Source organism: Silurus meridionalis, chromosome 17 (assembly GCF_014805685.1).
Source record: "Silurus meridionalis isolate SWU-2019-XX chromosome 17, ASM1480568v1, whole genome shotgun sequence".
NCBI lineage: Eukaryota > Metazoa > Chordata > Actinopteri > Siluriformes > Siluridae > Silurus > Silurus meridionalis.
In genome coordinates this window covers 28,609,407-28,630,535 of record NC_060900.1, presented here as the reverse complement: position 1 = coordinate 28,630,535, position 21,129 = coordinate 28,609,407, and the positions used below count along the sequence as shown (strand labels likewise).

Sequence of the window (21,129 nt, the reverse complement as noted above, 5' to 3'; positions counted from 1 at the left end):
GCATTCGTTTGCGTACCCAGTCGGATCGTTATAGTAGGATCCAGAATAAGGCGTAAGAAATTAATCTGTTTCAGTTTAAATGAATACGGATTATTTCATCCCACTTTCAATCTGATTCAGATTCAGTAGATTTAAATAAGTAAGGTTTAAACACCAGCAGGCAGAATCAGCTACAGATTCACTCGAGAAACTGATTTAAAGCCCAGAAAGGTTCCTCCAGAAAAGATTCCCATTTTAATACGAAAATAAATAAAAACATGCTGATGTGAAGAAAACATCCAGATCCAGATCCAGATGTGCTGATGGCAAAGAAATAAGGAATAAATTAAACTGTGATATTTACAGAGTCATTCTGTGCCTGGAGTCATCCAGAAAATGACTTCATCTGAGTCACTGAAGATCTGCGTATAGATCAGAGGGACAAGAACCATAATAATGCAAACAATTCACATCATTTACCTTAACATCTGATATAACAGTCACTTCCTCACACACACACACACACACACACACACACACACACACACACACACACACATCTTGGTCTCTTGGGCTTTTTTCAGTTACTTCATGGTTCACACAGGAACAGGAAGTGTGTTTTGCTGTAACAAACAAAAAGACAATTATTATTAAATAAAATACCATTTAATATCCAAACAAATTACAGTAACAATTGAACAAGTGATCTGTGTGTGTGTGTGTGATTTTTTTTCCCACTCTGTCTGCCTGTATCTCGGTGTCTCCTGATGGTACGAGTGGGTCCTGTGACTCCTTCATCATGGGTTCTTCAGAGAACCCTGAGAAAGAAGATGAGAATGTTTTCGTCCTCCAGTAGCGGAACAGAGCGATGAAAAGAACGCAGTGCAAAGCTGAAGAGGAGAAACAACACTTTTACACTACATACCAACAACAACAACAACAACAACAACAACAACTACAGTAAAGGACATACTGTATATAGGGGAAGGTTAATTTACAAACATCTCTGATTTAGGACATAAAAGATGAGAGACATGAAAACTCACCCAGTGTTTTACAGACATCACGTCTGTAGTTTTCATGTCTCATCTTTTATGTCCCAAATTATGGATTAAAGCAAAGGATTTAAAGAAGACAAGGGGATTAAAATAGTTTGATTTGTGCATCTTGATTCACTGATGATTTAGAATTTTATCAAATAAAGTATAAAGAGTGTAAAAATGCAGACACACTCATCTGACCAGTCAGAGACAAGTAACATCTACATACTGACCAAACAGAGAGAGAGTCCAGGAGACGGTGGAGGTGAAGTCTGGTCTGGACGGCTCAACCAGACGAGACGTCATCTCTGAAAGTTTAAAAAGAAATAAATGAAAAAATCTTTATGATATTTACTCACTTAATCTTGTTCATCTGAACTAATATTGACACAATTCATTCATTTTGCTGTTTCCGGAGGCTGCTGTAGGTGACACTAAACAACTAAACCTACAACTAACCCCAACCCCTCTAAACCTACAACTAACCCCAACCCCCTAAACCTACAACTAACCCCAACCCCTAAACCTACAACTAACCCCAACCCCCTAAACCTACAACTAACCCCAACCCCTAAACCTACAACTAACCCCAACCTCTAAACCTACAACTAACCCCAACCTCTAAACTACAACTAACCCCAACCTCTAAACCTACAACTAACCCCAACCTCTAAACCTACAACTAACCCCAACCCCTAAACTACAACTAACCCCAACCCCTAAACTACAACTAACCCCAACCCCTAAACCTACAACTAACCCCAACCTCTAAACCTACAACTAACCCCAACCTCTAAACCTACAACTAACCCCAACCTCTAAACCTACAACTAACCCCAACCTCTAAACCTACAACTAACCCCAACCTACAACTAACCCCAACCTCTAAACCTCAACTAACCCCAACCCTCTAAACCTACAACCAACCCCAACCTCTAAACTACAACTAACCCCAACCCCTAAACCTACAACTAACCCCAACCTCTAAACTCTACAACTAACCCCAACCTCTAAACTCATAACTAACCCCAACCCCTAAACCTACAACTAACCCCAACCTACAACTAACCCCAACCCTCTAAACCTACAACTAACCCCAACCCTCTAAACCTACAACTAACCCCAACCCCCTAAACCTACAACTAACCCCAACCTCTAAATAACAACTAACCCCAAATCCAAAACCTTCCTCAAACAACCCCTAAACCTACAAATAACCCCAACTCCTAAACCTACCACAAATATACAGCACTATACAGTAACAACCTTCATAGACCTGCAGAAAATTTTTCTGTGTGCACTTGTGTAATCTACAGATGATGTATTGTCTTGTGGTGTTGGTGTTATTGTGTTGATTATGGTGGTAGTGTCAGTGGTGTTGTAATGGTCTTGATGGTGGTACTGTGTGGTGTTGGTGTAAGTGGTAGTGTTGCTGGTGGTATAGTTATTATTGGTGGTATTGCTGGTAGCATTGTTGGGTGTAAGTGTTGGTGTGGTGCAAGTGGTGGTGGTAATGGTGTGGTGTTGTAAGTGGTGATGGTAATGGTGTGGTGTTGTAAGTGGTGGTGGTGGTAATGGTGTGGTGTTGTAAGTGGTGGTGGTAATGGTGTGGTGTTGTAAGTGGTGGTGGTAATGGTGTGGTGTTGTAAGTGGTGGTGGTAATGGTGTGGTGTTGTAAGTGGTGATGGTGGTAATGGTGTGGTGGTAATGGTGTGGTGTTGTAAGTGGTGGTGGTAATGGTGTGGTGTTGTAGTGGTGATGGTAATGGTGTGGTGTTGTAAGTGGTGATGGTAATGGTGTGGTGTTGTAAGTGGTGATGGTGGTAATGGTGTGGTGGTAATGGTGTGGTGTTGTAAGTGGTGATGGTAATGGTGTGGTGTTGTAAGTGGTGATGGTAATGGTGTGGTGGTAATGGTGTGGTGTTGTAAGTGGTGATGGTAATGGTGTGGTGTTGTAAGTGGTGTGGTAATGGTGTGGTGTAAGTGGTGGTGGTAATGGTGTGGTGTTCTAAGTGGTGATGGTAATGGTGTGGTGTTCTAAGTGGTGATGGTAATGGTGTGGTGTTGTAAGTGGTGGTGGTGGTAATGGTGTGGTGTTGTAAGTGGTGATGGTAATGGTGTGGTGTTGTAAGTGGTGATGGTAATGGTGTGGTGTTGTAAGTGGTGGTGGTAATGGTGTGGTGGTGTTGTTAGTGCAGTTGTTGACACAGTGTAGTGTCACCTGTAGGCTGCAGGAGCGGGTGGTAGAGGAGTAAACCTGCAGGAAAACTCGCTCCAGAGATTTTAGTGATGTTCAGCAGATTCCCAGTGTGTTTATCAGCACGGCAGATTACTCCTGTACTCCTGTCGCTCCAGTATACCACACTCTACACACACACACACACACACACACACACACACACACACACACACACACACACACACACACAGTGATTTCCTAATTCTTTAGCACAAACTAATTCTGCCATATTAAGAGGAAGTGATCTGAATGTACGTGTAACAGGAAGTGGTCAGGAAGCATTTTCTTTCACTGCAACACACACCATGAGCTCACCTACCTCAAACACAGCCAGACCGAACGGCTGGTCTAGGAAACCATTCGATTCCACCACTGTCTTTCTGTGCAGGCCGTCGTACGCCACGCGAGACACAGTGTGCAGGCGCGAGTCGGCCCAGTACAGCAGCATGCGGGGAACATCTGGGGGGGATGTATTCAATACACAAAGAGATAAAGAGATGGGTAAAGGGGTGGATGGAGGGATAGAGGTGTAGGTATTGACTGATGGAGCTGTAGGTACTAACCGATAGTGATGGAGACAGGGTTGAGTATGGCGAAGGTGACGATTGGTTTGCGGTTCTGTCCATGCAGATCTGAGCGCTCGATTCTGGGAGAAACTCCAGCATCGGCCCAAAACAGGAAACTGAAGAGGAGACAAATCAACATTTGATTCAAAACAAACAACAAAGGACCAACCAGTACTGACCCAGAACCAGCCAGTACTGACCCAGCACCGCTCTGTACTGAACATGAACTGACCCAGAACTGGCCCATTCCTGACACAATACTGACACAGAACCAACCAAGAACCATCCAGTACTGACCCAGAAGCAAACAGCAATGACCCAGAACTGACCCTGCTAAAGGCTGGACGGCGATGGCTGTGGGGGACGACAGACCCGTGATCAGATCGTGGTGTGTGGTTCCGTTCAGCACCATGGTATGAATAGCTCTAGTACTGGTACTGGTCCAGTACAGAACCTGATTAATCCAGTCCACTGTCAGTCCCACAATCCCACTGACTCCTGAGAGCATCACTGAGGGTTCAGAACCATCCAGAACCAGCCTGAGAACACAAACACACACACACACACACACACACACACTTCACTATTCAGTCAACACACTGCGTGGTCAGTGTAGGCCCAGTACAGAGTGTGTGTGTGTGTGTGTGTGTGTGTGTGTGTGTGTGTGTGTGTGTACGTACCTGTAGATGTGTGTGTGGTCAGTGTAAGCCCAGTACAGTGTGTGTGTGTGTGTGTGTGTGTGTGTACCTGTAGATGTGTGTGTGGTCAGTGTAAGCCCAGTACAGTGTGTGTGTGTGTGTGTGTGTGTATACGTACCTGTAGATGTGTGTGTGGTCAGTGTAAGCCCAGTACAGTGTGTGTGTGTGTGTGTGTACGTACCTGTAGATGTGTGTGTGGTCAGTGTAAGCCCAGTACAGTGTGTGTGTGTGTGTGTGTGTGTGTGTGTGTGTGTGTGTGTACGTACCTGTAAATGTGTGTGTGGTCAGTGTAAGCCCAGTACAGTGTGTGTGTGTGTGTGTGTGTGTGTGTGTGTGTGTGTGTGTGTGTGTGTGTGTGTGTGTGTGTGTACCTGTAAATGTGTGTGTGGTCAGTGTAAGCCCAGTACAGTGTGTGTGTGTGTGTGTGTGTATACGTACCTGTAAATGTGTGTGTGGTCAGTGTAAGCCCAGTACAGTGTGTGTGTGTGTGTGTGTGTGTGTGTACGTACCTGTAAATGTGTGTGTGGTCAGTGTAAGCCCAGTACAGTGTGTTAGCAGCAGTGAGAGAACTTAAAGCTCCTGATGTTCCTGTTCTGTTAGAGATTCTTTTCTGCTCAGAGCCATCAGGCTTCATCCACATGATTCCCTCACTGCTGCTGAAGATCACTGCTGCTGCATCATCTACACACACACACACACACACACACACACACACACACACACACACACACGCAATGCCAATTATTGAGAAGTGTAATTCTGCCCTCTAGTGGCACACATAGTGAATGACATACAGCTATAATTTGTAAGGAGTTTTACAGATTGGATATGCTTTGGTGTAACTAAAAGTGCGTGTGTACGTGTGCGTGTGTGTGTGCGCGCTTTCACAGTGCCCTCCCATTGACTAACATCCCATTCAATTCAGGGCTCCAGACAAAAAAATAAATAAAAAATCAACTATGAGAAAAATGGACCGTTATGCGTGATTGTCCAATTCCTCACAGAACACGCACATAAAAAGTCATAACATGCAGATTATTCTGTCATAACGTGTACATGTTTATGGTCGCAGCTGGCGCTCTCGGCAAAAATATTACTCGCACTTTATTATTTTTAGTCGCAAACGCGACCATTTTAGACGCAGTCTGGAGCCCTGAGTATTTTCCCCTGCGTATCCTCACTCCTGTGCCATCACACACTCTACGGGTCTGTGTCTTACTTTCCTTAAATTAATCCTGATATTAAACAGATTCAATTAGTACTGAAAGAAATCATAACCATGAGGAATCTCACCTGCAGCCAGGCAGCGCCCAGGTGCCGAGAGCTTCACGTAACCATTACCACACTCGCAGGTAAAAGAACCGTTGGATTGAACACAGTCCTGATCACAAACATCTGCATTCAGACACGGGTCCACCTCTGGCATCGCACGTGCACACACACACACACACACACACACACCCCATCACTTAAACATACACTGAATTACATTCAATAATACACAAAGTAGAACTTTATCATATTTTTATATCATTATTGTGTCATATATTATATTATAATTAATATCAGTATGGTGAGTATCAACAGCACCATCTAGTGGTTAATGTGTTTACAGGTGAATCAAAAGCCAGTATATTACTCATAATCTTTAATGGATAATTTAAAAGAAATAAAAACAATTTTTAATACAAATAAAAAAAAGAATAATAAAGAATAATACAATTTTTTAAATCAGACTCACCTACAGAATGAGAGAGAATCTGCTTAGATAATATGTATGCCTCTATATAGTCACTTTTTTCAGTGTGTATTTGTTATTGTGTGTGTGTGTGTGTGTGTGTGTGTGTGTGTGTGTGTGTGTATGTATGTGTGTGTGTGTGTGTGTGTGTGTGTGTGTGTGTGTGTGTGTGTGTGTGTGTGTGTACCTTCACACTGTGTGTCCTGAACCAGTCTCATGCCTGGAGGACACTCGCACACGAAGCCCAGAGGATGATCCACGCAGTGATGAGAACAACCACCGTTATTCAACTTACACTCGTTCTCTTCTGAAAAAGACACACACACACACACGCACACACACGCACACGCACGCACACGCACGCGCACGCACACACGCGCACACACGCACACACACGCACACAGTGTTCATGTTCAGAGTTCGGCTGACTGGGTTTTATTGATAACTAGTTTGGATCGAACCTTCCGATTAATCAACTGATATCAAACAAACTAAAGTCCATGTAAAATAGTACTGCACTTTATTACAAAAATACAAAAAATACTGAATCATGAAAATGTGCCAAATGAAATAAATATGAATATATGAATAAATAAAATGAATAATTTATCACTAATAAATATAATAGCGCTCTCTATGCAGTGCGCAGTCTCACGTGTGAACAGCTGGTGGTGTCAGTGAGTCGCCTCTAAAGGCCAGTTAAAATAATCACCCAGAAGATTGTTCAAGGAGTTTTCCAGCAGCCACTCATTTGAGGTGCTTCTGAGGTGTTTCTGAGGTGTGAGCAGCGTGCACCATGGCTTCTAGCAAACATGGGACGCAGTCAGAAGAAGTGTGCATAGGAGGAAAAGGAGGAAGTGGGCTGGGAAATGAAGGAGGAAGTGGAGGAGAATGTGAAGTGGAAATTAGAAGAGAAGTGAAGACAGCGTTAGATGGTTTCCTCACCGCAGTTCTCCTCGTCACTGCCATCTTCACAGTCATTAGTGTGATCACATCTCCAGGAGTGATCCACACACTGTCCATTAGAGCAGCTGAACTCAGAGCTGAGACACGTTCGTTCCTGCACCTGCACAGACTCCACACCTGCAACACCATCCACCTTTTACTACATCTCATTACACACTCCATTACACACTCCATTACACACTCCATTACACACTCCATTTTACACACGTACAACCTTTACAGCATACAGAGGGTTCATGAGTGAACAAGCCACAATCTGACTGGTTACAGAAACAAGACTTCAAGCAACATGGATTTGAAGCTACAAGGAGTCCATAGTGCTCATAGTGCTCATAGTGCCCATAGTGCCCATAGTGCTCATAGTGCCCATAGTGCCCATAGTGCCCATAGTGCTCATAGTGCCCATAGTGCCCATGGTGCCCATGGTGCCCATAGTGCCCATGGTGCTCATGGTGCCCATAGTGCTCATAGTGCCCATAGTGCCCATAGTGCTCATGGTGCCCATAGTTCCCATAGTGCCCATAGTGCTCATGGTGCCCATAGTTCCCATAGTGCCCATAGTGCTCATGGTGCCCATAGTGCTCATAGTGCCCATAGTTCCCAAAGTGCCCATGGTGCTCATGGTGCCCATAGTGCTCATAGTGCCCATGGTTCCCATAGTGCCCATGGTGCTCATGGTGCCCATAGTTCCCATAGTGCCCATGGTGCTCATGGTGCCCATAGTTCCCATAGTGCCCATGGTGCCCATAGTGCTCATAGTGCTCATAGTGCCCATAATGCCCATAGTGCACATAGTGCCCATGGTGCTCATAGTGCCCATAGTGCTCATAGTGCCCATAGTGCCCATAGTGCTCATAGTGCTCATAGTGCCCATAGTGCCCATAGTGCTCATAGTGCCAATAGTGCCCATAGTGCCCATAGTGCCCATAATGCCCATAATGCCCATAGTGCTCATAGTGCCCATAGTGCTCATAATGCCCATAGTGCTCATAGTGCCCATAGTGCCCATAGTGCTCATAATGCCCATAGTGCCCATAGTGCTCATAGTGCCCATAGTGCTCATAGTGCACATAGTGCCCATAGTGCCCATAGTGCTCATAATGCCCATAGTGCCCATAGTGCTCATAGTGCCAATAGTGCCCATAGTGCCCATAATGCCCATAGTGCTCATAGTGCCCATAGTGCCCATAGTGCTCATAATGCCCATAGTGCTCATAGTGCCCATAGTGCCCATAGTGCTCATAATGCCCATAGTGCCCATAGTGCTCATAGTGCCCATAGTGCTCATAGTGCAGGCTTTATGCAGATCCCTTTTATCTCTTTTAATTACACTCAGTGGTGCTGCTCCTTGTAACAACTGAGACGAGTGGGATAATTAAATACATATTTATGATTAAAAATAAAATATAAATTCAGTGATTCTGATAGAGAAGGACTTTCTGTCTATAACGGCCCACCACTGAGATACATATATACATACATACATACATACATACATATACACACACACACACATATATACATACATACATATACACTATATATATATATTATTTATTTATAATTAAACAGATGTGTTTTTAGGGGTTTAAAGCAGCTTCATTGTGATTGTTCTGCTACCAGACATTTCTCCACACTTATTCTATTCTTTACTCTATCACTTTTAACATGTGTAACACGTGTTGATTGGTAAAACAGATGCATCATTTTGTGACGTCAGTTGTTTTTTACAAATTACACACCGGACAAGTCTGATATTCATTTCTCAATATAGATCTCTTTCTTTCTCTCTTTCTCACTAACTTTCTCCAGCTGTCACCTGCATGGTTAGCATTAGCATTAGCACTAATTAGCAGCACGCGCGCACACACGCGCGCACACACACACACACACACACACACGTGTGTGCCGGTTTGATTGACAGCTCTTCTGACCAATCACAGCCAAGTTCACGCAAATCTACGCGGGTTGCCTGATAAAGTATTAAATTAATAATTATCACACACTCACACTCACACACTCCCTCTATAACACTCTGCATCCCACCATTTGTTCTCTTACCCACTGCTCCTTTTACACACAATAAACCTGCAAACAGCAGAAGAGGGTAAAAGCGCTCCATGCTGCCATTCATTGACCTGCTCCTTCTCGTGGCGCAGGAATATGACGTCATCACCAGCCGTCCGTCCTTTTTATTTTTACATGTATAAAGTTTAATTTTAAACCATGTTTGGAAAAATGTCCGGGTTTAATAATTATTGTTTAAAAATAACTTGTTTATAATTTGTTTATAATTTGATTATATGTGCTCTGTGTTATGAAGAAAGAAGCTGAATACTGAACCTGTTCCTACCTGAACATCTCCTTAAATATACAGTGTTAGAAGATTACATTTGTTATAAATATTAGATGGTTTATTATAGTGCCTGTTTGTGTTTTTATGTATTTATTTTTTCTATGTGCTACAGGATTATTGATATTGTTTATAATTGTAGTTTATATGACGTCATCACAGCATCTTCATTGTATTTATTAAATTAAAAATGACTTTAATGTAAACCAGAGTTCAAAATCCTTTTCTGGTTAATTGTCTGGTTTGTCTAGAAATTTTCTGTGCAAGGAAATGAAACTAGTTTTATTTACAAGTTATAATACACGTTATAAGCTGCTAATAATTTCTATATTAGGATCCAGCTAAAAGCTATAAAGCTATAAAGCTGTTCTTTTAGACAGCTCCATCACAGCCTGTTTAGAATCTGCTCAGTAAATGATGGTAAGGCTGTATGTGCCCAAACCGTCACTAGAACAATCTTACAAACAATGTAGAGCCACTACCAAGCCAGGAGATCAATCAGCATCATCAAAAACAGCAGTCACCTCCAGCATGACCTTCACACTCTGGTCATCAGACAGACGCTACAGGAACCAGAATTTCAAAGCTGAATAACAGTTTTTACCTGCATGACATCAGACTTGTGAACGACACACATCCACTGCCTCTCCCACATCACTGCACACACAGATTACCCTTTGACCCTGAGAGGGGTCTACTACAACCATCCCTCACACACACACACACACACACACACACACACACACACCAAAATGGAAAAAGCAGCATTGATTACAGACTACCTCTGCACACACTTCTGTTTCTTGCATTTGCTCTATAGATGAATCATAACTGTCTTAATTTATGTCTTTCTCTTTATGTCTGTGTCTGTGTCTTTTTCTTTTCTTTATGTCCAAACCATCTGTCAGGCTGTTTGAAGGATTCACATAGTAAGGATTTGATTGTAAGGCGTAACAGACTGTTTCCTGTACAGATGACAATAATCTTTTGGATTAAAACATGAGGATGAGTTCAGGATACAAATAATCTGAAAAATGCACATTAGAATAGTTAAGAAGTGATCAGTACCTTCTTGGCTTCTGTGTTAATGATCTTAACATCAGAGACATTTCTCAATTTATTGGGTTTTAAATTATGACATGTTTAAATGCAGCACATTTTAATAATAAAGTCATTTATAAAGTTAAGTTTAATGAAGCCTCTATAAGTAAACAGTGCACATTAACAATGATGAACATTTGGTGTTGAGGATTAGTTCACTTTTAAACAGTTTCCTTCTCTGGGGGTTTTTTTTTCTCATGAATTCGGGGAGTTTTTCTGGCTGGTGCATCAGGGTTAAACTTATAGGGACTGATTTATAAATGTAAAGGTTTATATTTTATATATATATATATATATATATATATATATATATATATATATATATATATATATATATATATATATATATATATATATATAATCCATTTAATTCTGCTTTGGGACACAATCATTGTTTAAAGCGATTTACAAATAAAAGTGACTTTCTGTCTAATCACTAATAATGTACCTTTACACTTACGGTACCAGGTGTTTTTGTTTCTTGTTCACATAAACCTTTTTAAGATTTATTAATCTGTTGAATTAATGATAAATCTCACTGGTTTATACACTGTAACACTTTCAGACATGAAAATCCTGAAATAAACATTAAATAAGAGCCCTAACACACAGCTGCAGTACACTGAGGTCGGTTACATGAGTGTTGTGATAATTTTGCTGATGCAGAGGATAAAAAGCGAGATGTAGGAATAAATAGATAAGTTATGAAAGCTGTTATGAAATAAGTTTCATCATTCCAATGCTCTCATAACGCGTTTTTTTTTCTCCTCCTGCGCATGCGCAGAAGCTCCGCCCTGAAACAGGATGTGTGAAAGAACATTCACTCGTTTCTGTTTTGTATTAGAATGTAAAGAGCTTTATTAGTAGTGTTTAAATAAACATATAGATGATATAGATTTATATGATGTTTATTTTAATCGAGGCAGTTCATGATGCAGGAAGGTTCACGCTTTGCTTTTAAAACGAAACTTTATTATTATTATTATTATTATTATTATTGTAAATAACTCGTTTTGGTTGTGTTTATGTGCATATTTCTGTGTTCTTTTTTCTGCTCTATTTTTGGAGGTGGTATCAGGTAACAGTTCCTCGAAAGTCTGTTCCCGGGATCAGTTACAAAACTTGACAAGCTCCGGTTTTGTAACTCACAACCCTCTGACCAATCAGCGCGCTCCGTTCCGGTCACGTGACGGTGTATTTTTATGTAACACGCTGGCACGGGGGTGATGTCGGTGATCCTGCGGTGCGGCTGTTCCGAGCTTAGAGAAGAAAATAAAAACATGGATTTACGGCGGAATTGATCATTTATTTGGTTTTTACTGCACAATTAAAATGTCGATAGAAGAGCCGGAGCAAAACTGTGTCTCTTCAGGGGACAGAGGAGGGTTCTTCATCCCGTCCGAGTCTGAGAGGGACTGGGCTGAGGAGGAGCTCGGAGACCGGCTCGGGCTGGAGCACAAGCGCCTTCGGGGAGCGCTGGACGCCCTGTTCCGAGCCGTGAGGTCCGAGTCGGAGTCTGTGCGACCAGAGCACATCAGCGCCTTGGTGGAGCTCATGGTGCGCAACTTTCGGCAGAAGGAAACGAGCGCTTCGTGGCCGCGGAGCTCCCGGGACGGAGGAGCGGACGGGGAACTCGGCTGTCCCGGGTGTCAGCGGCTGATGGAGGAACCGGTGACCGTGGCGTGCGGACATTCCTACTGCAGAGGCTGTTTACAACAGGCCCCTCTGTCCACGTGTAAAACATGTCAGGAGGAGATCGGGCCGAAACATCAACTCCGGGCCACCGTGCTCCTGTGTGCGCTCCTGGAGAAATGGTTTCCGGAGGAAGTCCAGAAGACGAAGCGGAGAGCAGAAGTGAGAGAGCTGCTGAGGAGCCACCATTTCCCCCAGGCGCTCTCATTAGCAACACATCTCTTAGAATCCGGTAATTTATTTTTCTTCATTTACACTTTTATATCTGTTTATATGTGGGGAAGTGTGTTGTGGAATGAAGCCCCGGTTCTTACTGCGCATGCGCACCGTGCCCTGTTACAAAAGACACACTCGGACGGCGCATGCGCGTCACGGAACGTTGCATAAGCGCGCATCGCTCGTGGACGCTTTCGGAAGTTCGGCTTTCGAACGAGCGCGCGCGCGAACTCAGACGTGAAGTGTATGAGCGGAGTGTTAGTGATTAGTCTCCTGGATTTGGATCTATCTCACACAATCATCTCCCTCTCTTCATTTTCTTTCCAACTGTCTCACCATCTCACTCTCTTCCCCGTGTCTCTCACTCTCTTCCCCGTGTCTCTCACTCTCTTCCCCGTGTCTCTCACTCTCTTCCCCGTGTCTCTCACTCTCTTCCCCGTGTCTCTCACTCTCTTCCCTGTGTCTCTCACTCTTCCCGTGTCTCTCACTCTCTCTCTCTCACTCTCTCTCTCTCTCTTCCCGTGTCTCTCGCTCTCTTCCCGTGTCTCTCTCACTCTCTTCCCCGTGTCTCTCGCTCTCTTCCCCGTGTCTCTCGCTCTCTTCCCCGTGTCTCTCGCTCTCTTCCCGTGTCTCGCTCTCTTTCCGTGTCTCTCGCTCTCTTTTCCGTGTCTCTCGCTCTCTTTTCCGTGTCTCTCGCTCTCTTTTCCGTGTCTCTCACTCTCTTTTCCGTGTCTCTCGCTCTCTTCCCGTGTCTCTCACTCTTCCCGTGTCTCTCACTCTCTTCTCAATCTTTCCTGTTCTCTGTCTCTCTGTCTGTCCATTTGCTCCCTTTTTTTCTTCATTTCTCTCTTTATCCGTCTTACTCTCACTCTTCTTTTTCCTCTATCTCCCTTCTTTTTCTCACGTTTTTCTTTCTTTCTCTCCAGACCCCAGTGATATCAGACTGCGAGTGTGTCGAGCTGAAGCGTATCGGTGCCTGCAGCAGTATCGTCACGCTCTAGAAGACTTTGACGTGTGCGAAAGCATCTCTCCATCTGTCGAGGTGAAAGAGCAGCCTCACCCTTACCTGTCTCATCCTCACCTCCCCATCACATACCCGTCTCACCCTCACCTGTCTCATCCTCACCTCCCCATCACATACCCGTCTCACCCTCACCTGTCTCATCCTCACCTCCCCATCACATACCCGTCTCACCCTCACCTGTCTCATCCTCACCTCCCCATCACATACCCGTCTCACCCTCACCTGTCTCATCCTCACCTTCCCATCACGCACTGCCTCACCCTCACCTGTCTCATCCTCACCTCCCCATCATGTACCCGTCTCACCTCACCTCTCATCCTCACCTCCCCATCACGTACTTGTCTCACCCTTACCTGTCTCATCCCCACCTGTCTCACCCTCACGTACCCATCTCACCCTCACCTGTCTCACCCTCACCTTCCTCATCACATACCCATCTCACCCTCACCTCACTCTCTGTCTCTCTCTCTCTCTCTCTCTCTCTCTCTCTCTCTCTCTCTCTCTCATGTGCAGGTGGTGTTCTGTAAAGCGAAGCTGTTAAAGGAAATGGGTCGAGTGGACGAGTCTGTGAAACTCTTCCTGCAGTGTCTCTGTGTGGATCAGAACTTCCTGGAGGCCAGACAGGAAGTGGAAAACGTACGCAAACAAACAAACAAAAACATACGAATCACATAATGACAGACTGGATTCTGATTGGTCAGCTATGTTTATTCTCTCTGCAGATCCTGTGTGCTCTCCTAGTTCCCACGTGTGAGAGTGTGCAGGTGAGTCTGACACACACACACACACACACACACACACACACACACACACAGATTAGCGTGTTGACCCAGAGCGCTCTTCATGTCCCTCAGGTGCTCGAGGAGTGTTCCGAGCCCTCGGGTCTAATTAGAGCTCAGTCTCTACGTGCTCACGCGGTGGGCGGAGCCAGAGGAGAGGGGCTGAAGCGGGTTAGCTCCGCCCCTCAGTTGGGAGATAAGGGAGCGCTGCTGAAGAGGAAGCTGTCAGGGTTGGAGGCGGGGCATGAAGTGGTGGGAACCGCTGACTCCAAACACAAAAAACAAGGAGGTGAGTCACTTCGTACACACACACACACACACCCACACACACACACACACACCTCCCCTGATTTGAGGAGGTAACTGTTGATAGCTGACACGAGTTATTATATTTATTTTATTGATTATTTTTGTTGTAATTCATCTTAAACATTAGCTAGCAGCAGCCGTGGGACTGTGTGACATCGTTATAGTAGTTTTTTTTTCTTCTTCTTTAAAATAGTTTCCTTACACAGTAATACAGTGCTCCCAGTGTTCTTCTGGAACGTGTCTGATTTACGCAGAATCTTCGCAATGGTGTTAAAACGACGACTTTTGAGCTCATCTTCATCTCTGGGAAAAGGGACGAAGTCCGCAAATCTGGCGAGTAGTGTGGGTGCGGAGGTTCACGTTGTTTTCTGGAGAGAAACTCCGGTGTAAGGACGAGCTCAGTGGCAGAGCAGACGTGGTAACGCACGTGGTTAGAAGAGCAGACGTGGTAACGCACGTGGTCAGAAGAGCAGACGTGGTAACGCACGTGGTCAGAAGAGCAGACGTGGTAACGCACGTGGTCAGAAGAGCAGACGTGGTAACGCACGTGGTCAGAAGAGCAGACGTGGTAACGCACGTGGTCAGAAGAGCAGACGTGGTAACGCACGTGGTCAGAACAGCACCAGTCTCACGGCTGTACACAGAACAATGTCTTTTGGCACAATGGCTATAAAGGTCGGTGCTCCCTGTGACTGTGTGTGCAGCCTCGTGCTGCCATCTGTTGATTTGTTACAAAACTATTCTTGGAACTTTTTGATGCCACCTTGTAGCTAGCTTCCTCTGCAATTCTTTTCTCTTCGTACATTTGATCATCTAGAAACTAAAGCCGTAGTGATCAGGGGACGGACACGGGGGATTGAACCACCATTAACTGCTTCTGTGGAGTTAATTTTACTTTCTTTTCTTTTCACACACACACACACACACACACACACACACACACACACACACACACACACACATACTGCAGTGAGTGGAGCAGCATCAGTGTGTAGCAACGAAGAGAAAGTCCTCCTGCGAGTCCCAGGAGATCTGCTCGACCCCTCTGACTTCGAGTGTTCACTGTGTATGAGGTACTGACCATGTGACCGGTACAGATAACCATACTAAACAACATAGTTCCAGCTAAGCTACAGCTGATCTCTCTCTCTCCCTCTCTCTCTGTGTGTGTGTGTGTGTGTGTGTGTGTGTGTGTGTGTGTGTGTGTGTGTGTGTGTGTGTGTGTGTGTGTGTGTGTGTGTTAGACTGTTCTACGACCCCGTGACGACTCCGTGTGGACACTCGTTCTGTAAGAACTGCCTGCTGAGGAGTTTAGATCACAGCCCTCAGTGTCCTCTGTGTAAAGAGAGTCTCAGGCTGGTGAGGGTTCATACACACCACCACGATTATCACACAGCTGCTTAGCGTTTATTCTTCTGGAACCATTTATTATTCCAACTATTACTATATCTGCTGATGTCATTACGGCAGCCGACCAATCATCATCCAGATTTCAGATTCATACAAAATTAATCTGAAATATTTATAAATATCCATCTGAAGTGAATTCAGCTGACAGGAAAGAGTCTAATACTTATAATAATAATAATAATAATAATAATAATAATAATAATAATATTAATATACTTACTATATATTAAATAACATATAAATAATAATAAATACTACTAAAATATAACAACATTTTACTGACCATAAAATGAATATGTAATTAAGGTTTAAATTGAGAATAAAATTATTCAACTAATTAAGTATAAAAAAGATGTAAATGTATATATTTTTTTGCTCTCAGCTAAAATATATTAAAAAAAATATATAAAAAAAATATATATATATAAATATATTTTGTTATATTAATAAAATGCTTTATATTAATATGAAGAATCTATAAAGCATTTTTATTTAAATGAAATATTATTAAACAGTAAATATTGTAATAAATGTATAATTATCTCACTGTAGTTAAATAATTCTCAGGATTTTATCATTTTTTTGCCTAATATTATAATTACAATATTTATTCATTAGTTAGTTTTGTTTTTAAATAATAATAATAATAATAATAATAATAATAATAATAAATATAGCTGCAAGCAGCGATGGCGGGCCCTCGCACATTTGTGTATCGCTATACGGTGCCCCCCAGAAAACAATGCACGGTGTGCAAGTGCATCAAGTGGGTAAATATCAGTGGACTGTTTTATGTTGTTACTGACCCATTTGGGGACTGTAAGTAAAAGAAACCTCACATTTTAGACAAACGGGGGCGCTAGTGGGCCACTTAAGAGACACACCCTTGTCCGACAATTTTTGGACACACTTAACAGCTGACAAATGTGATGTATGTGTTAAATTTCAAGTTAATCTAAGCACGCCAAAAGCCTTAAATATGCCTGAAATAAAATGTAAGTTTGACGTTGCCATGAGAACAGCGTTCGAGATATCAAAAATCACTTTGCAAATTATCATCTACAATGTCTCGCCATCATGTTGATTACGTTTGGTGGCAATCGCATGAATATCCTAGGAGGAGTATTTAAAAGTTCACCACATGCAACTGTCAAAAATCCACCTTTGTGACTGACACACTTCCTGGCGCCTGTTGGTGGCGCTATGTCCAAGATTCACAATAGGCACATCGATGCGATCGGAATCCTTGGCGAACATACACACTGCGTGTCATCCGAATAAGACATTTTTTGCTTTAGATATTAGACACTTCCTGTTTCTCTGAATTCGCCATAAATTTGTCGCCTCGCCATGGCAGCACCGTTCGAAATATCAAAAATCTCTTCACAATTTAGCAAGTGCAATGTCTCGGCATCATGTTCACCACTTCTGATGTCAATCGCATGAATTCCCTAGGAGGAGTATTTAAAAGTTCACCACATGCACTTTTAAAACCATCCAAAATGGCCGATTTCCTGTTGGGCGGAGCTAATAGGTTTGATTGTGAAAGTTGTTCGGGTCGATGAGATCTATATGCCTACCAACTCTCGTTCATGTGCGTACATGTTTGCCTGATCTGTGCACCAATATTTGTTTTTACATTACAGGGGGCGCTACAGAGCCCCCCTGCCACGCCTGTATACCAGCCTTTGTACGGCCCTAGTGACAAAGGACTCTGACGTGTGTGCCAAATTTCAAGAGTTTTCGAGTATGTTAAGGGACCTCTAATGACCAATGTGTGTAAAAAAATAAAAAATAAAAAAAATTATAATAAATTCTAAGGAAAACAATAGGGCTTCGCACCTCTGGTGCAGGCCATTCTGGCCTTCTCCTCGGTGCTCGGGCCCTAATAATAATGATGCTGTGTGTTTCAGTACTTGGCGTCTCGGAGGTTCTCCATCACACGTGTGCTCGATGACATCATTAAGCGTTACATGTCTGAGGAGCACGCCGTGAGACAGAAGATCCACAACGATGAAACGAAGGAGCTCTCTGAGTAAGCAACACACACACACACACACACACACACACACACACACACACACACACACACACAAGAATTAGGGTTTGTTCAAACACTTTCTCTCTCTCTCTCTCTCTCTCTCTCTCTCTCTCTCTCTCTCTCTCTTTCTCAGTTTAGAGAATAACGTTCCTATCTTCGTGTGTGCGATGGCGTATCCCACAGTCCCCTGCCCTCTGCACGTGTTCGAGCCTCGGTACCGTCTCATGATCCGCCGCTGCATTGAGACCGAACACAACAGTTTGGCATGTGCATCAGTGACACGCAAAAGGGTGTGTGTGTGTGTGTGTGTGTGTGTGTGTGTGTGTGTGTGTGTGTGTGTGTGTGTGTGTGTGTGTGTGTGTGTGTGTGTGTGTGTGTGTGTGTGTGTGTGTGTGTGTGTGTGTGTGTGTGTGTGTGTGTGTGTGTGTGTGTGTGAGAAAAGACTAAAAATACTGTGTGTATTAAAGGTGTGTGTGTGTGTGAAAGACTGAAAAATACTGAGTGTATTAAAAGTGTGTGTGTGTGTGTGTGAAAGACTGAAAAATACTGAGTGTGTATTAAAGGTGTGTGTGTGTGTGTGTGTGTGTGTGTGTGTGTGTGTGTGTGTGTGTGTGTGTGTGTGTGTTTCAGGTTTGCAGATTTCGGCTGCATGCTGCATATCCGTAATGTGCACTTCCTGCCAGACGGCCGCTCTGTCGTCGACACGTTTGGAGGAAAACGGTTCCGTGTCCTCTCACGCAGTATGAGGGACGGGTACTACATCGCTAACATCGAATACCTGCAGGACCAGAGAGTGAGCATGCGCACACACATATATACACACACACACACACACACACACACACACACTCTCATAGTAAGGCCACATATAAACATAAATTGGTGCAAATGAGTCGTGTGTGTGTGTGTGTGTGTGTGTGTGTGTGTGTGTGTGTGTGTGTGTGTGTGTGAGAAAGGTGGAAGGAAAGGAGGAGCTGAAGCTGCAGGACCTCTACGATCAGGTGTATAATCAGGCGAGCGTCTGGTTTCATGCACTGGAGAACCGATTTAGGAACCAAATACTTCAGCACTTTGGACCCATGCCTGAGAAAGAGAACGATATACAGGTAACACACACACACACACACACACACACACACGTTTTTGTGTTTTGTTAGATAACGAATTCCGCTGCTCTAAATCCTACACACCGAGAGAACGCCAAAGCCTTGATATAGTAGTGAAGCGTTTGGCGTTTTTCCTTCTATTTCTCATTTAATCGTTTTCTTCTCCATTCCATGACCTCAAACCATTTCTCAAAATCCCCGTATTCACCACAGAAGTTCCACCACATATAAAACTCCTCTAAGGAGGTCAGTGAGGTCATTAGGAAATGGAGAAGTGTGTCACTAGGGATGGAACTGGAACTGGATGTTACTATGGTTACAGGTGTTTATAAACAGTGCATTCATTTAGATTCACCTGATAAACGCAAACTACCAACACTCTGAACTCACACCTGAACTTCCAGCCAATCACAATCCACTATTCACACCTGAACTTCCAGCCAATCACAATCCACTATTCACACCCGAACCTTCAGCCAATCACAATCCACTATTCACATCTGAACTTCCAGCCAATCACAATCCACTATTCACACCTGAACCTTCAGCCAATCACAATCCACTATTCACATCTGAACTTCCAGCCAATCACAATCCACCATTCACACCTGAACCTTCAGCCAATCACAATCCACTATTCACACCTGAACTTCCAGCCAATCACAATCCACTATTCACATCTGAACTTCCAGCCAATCACAATCCACTATTCACACCTGAACTTCCAGCCAATCACAGTCTGTCTCTCTCTCTCCTACAGTCCAGCCCTAATGGTCCAGCATGCTGTTGGTGGTTGTTGGCGGTTCTCCCAGTGGATCCTCGTTATCAGCTCTCGGTTCTCTCCATGACGACCCTCAGAGAACGTCTGGTTAAGATCCAGCACATCCTCGCATACCTGCAGAACGCTCACCAGTAGAACACACACACACACACACGCGCGCACACACGCACACACTGTGCCATCCTATATTAGCACAGAAACAGTCCTGACACACTCTCATCCACTCGTGTGTGTGTGTGTGTGTGTGTGTGTGTGTGTGTGTGTGTGTGTGTGTGTGTGTGTGTGTGTGTGTGTGTGTGTTTTCTGAATGAATCCCAAATGCTGATCATTTTTCTCATATTTATAAAAATACACTTAAAAAGGAAAAAAAAGACTGAATTAGAGAGAGATTAGACGGAGATCAGACAGAGATGTACAGAAACCGTTAGATCCTGACCCAGATCACTTTTACAGCACATCGAAGTTGTGCTAAAATTATTGGCACCCTTTGGTAAGATTGTGAAACATTTCGACCTTATCTAGGGAAATGTATATTTATGTAGCTGAAGCATGTTTACTTCACAGAGAATCTCACACCTCCTGCAGCTGACTTCCTGTTTCTCTCTCTCTCTCTCTCTCTCTCTCTCTCTCACTCTCTCACTCTCTCTCTCTCACACACACACACACACACACACACACACACACACACACACATTGGAAGATGCAGTCAAGTGCCAATAATTTCCCTTTCTATCAATAGCGCCCTCTGCATGCAGGAGGAGCTTTTTATTCACACTGAATATCCGTCAGCATCAGTTACTTCTGGAAGAAAAATACACGTTCATTCAATATAAAACATATTGTTGTTAAAAAATAATTTGAATGGAAAAAATGCTAGAAAAAGAAATATAATTTATGCCTTAATTTTATATAAAAAAAAACCCAGCACGAATGCAAAAAAAAAAAAAAAAAAATCCCAATTAAACAATATGTACAGAAACTGCCTTATTACAGCCTGAGACGATTCCTGACATTCTGACCCAGGATTTAGATTTATAATAATAATAATTATAATAATAATAATTATAGGGGTAAATTAATTTATTCTGCTGT

General features: G+C 43.3%; 2 protein-coding genes across 2 annotated transcripts; one reads left to right on the top strand and one right to left on the bottom strand.

The window, feature by feature from the left end:
* Positions 1 to 215: 215 nt before the first annotated feature.
* Positions 216 to 9,381, bottom strand: LOC124399387 (very low-density lipoprotein receptor-like). The gene is made up of 12 exons (XM_046870243.1): positions 9,287 to 9,381; positions 7,205 to 7,342; positions 6,447 to 6,566; positions 5,815 to 5,940; positions 5,031 to 5,202; positions 4,153 to 4,362; positions 3,821 to 3,939; positions 3,577 to 3,716; positions 3,240 to 3,384; positions 1,253 to 1,327; positions 718 to 869; positions 216 to 602 (listed from the first exon to the last, which is right to left on the bottom strand). Exons 1-12 carry the CDS (start codon positions 9,357 to 9,359, stop codon positions 576 to 578), a joined length of 1,497 nt encoding a protein of 498 aa, XP_046726199.1. The 5' UTR covers positions 9,360 to 9,381; the 3' UTR covers positions 216 to 575.
* Positions 9,382 to 11,737: 2,356 nt separating this feature from the next.
* On the top strand, positions 11,738 to 20,872 carry lonrf1l (LON peptidase N-terminal domain and ring finger 1, like). Its single transcript, XM_046870248.1, is given in 13 exon segments — positions 11,738 to 12,603; positions 13,514 to 13,629; positions 14,125 to 14,247; positions 14,334 to 14,375; positions 14,466 to 14,679; positions 15,670 to 15,772; positions 15,944 to 16,058; positions 18,023 to 18,144; positions 18,284 to 18,396; positions 18,399 to 18,444; positions 18,781 to 18,943; positions 19,107 to 19,256; positions 20,017 to 20,872. Coding segments are annotated over 13 exon segments (2,055 nt in total). The 5' UTR covers positions 11,738 to 12,011; the 3' UTR covers positions 20,173 to 20,872.
* Positions 20,873 to 21,129: the final 257 nt, after the last annotated feature.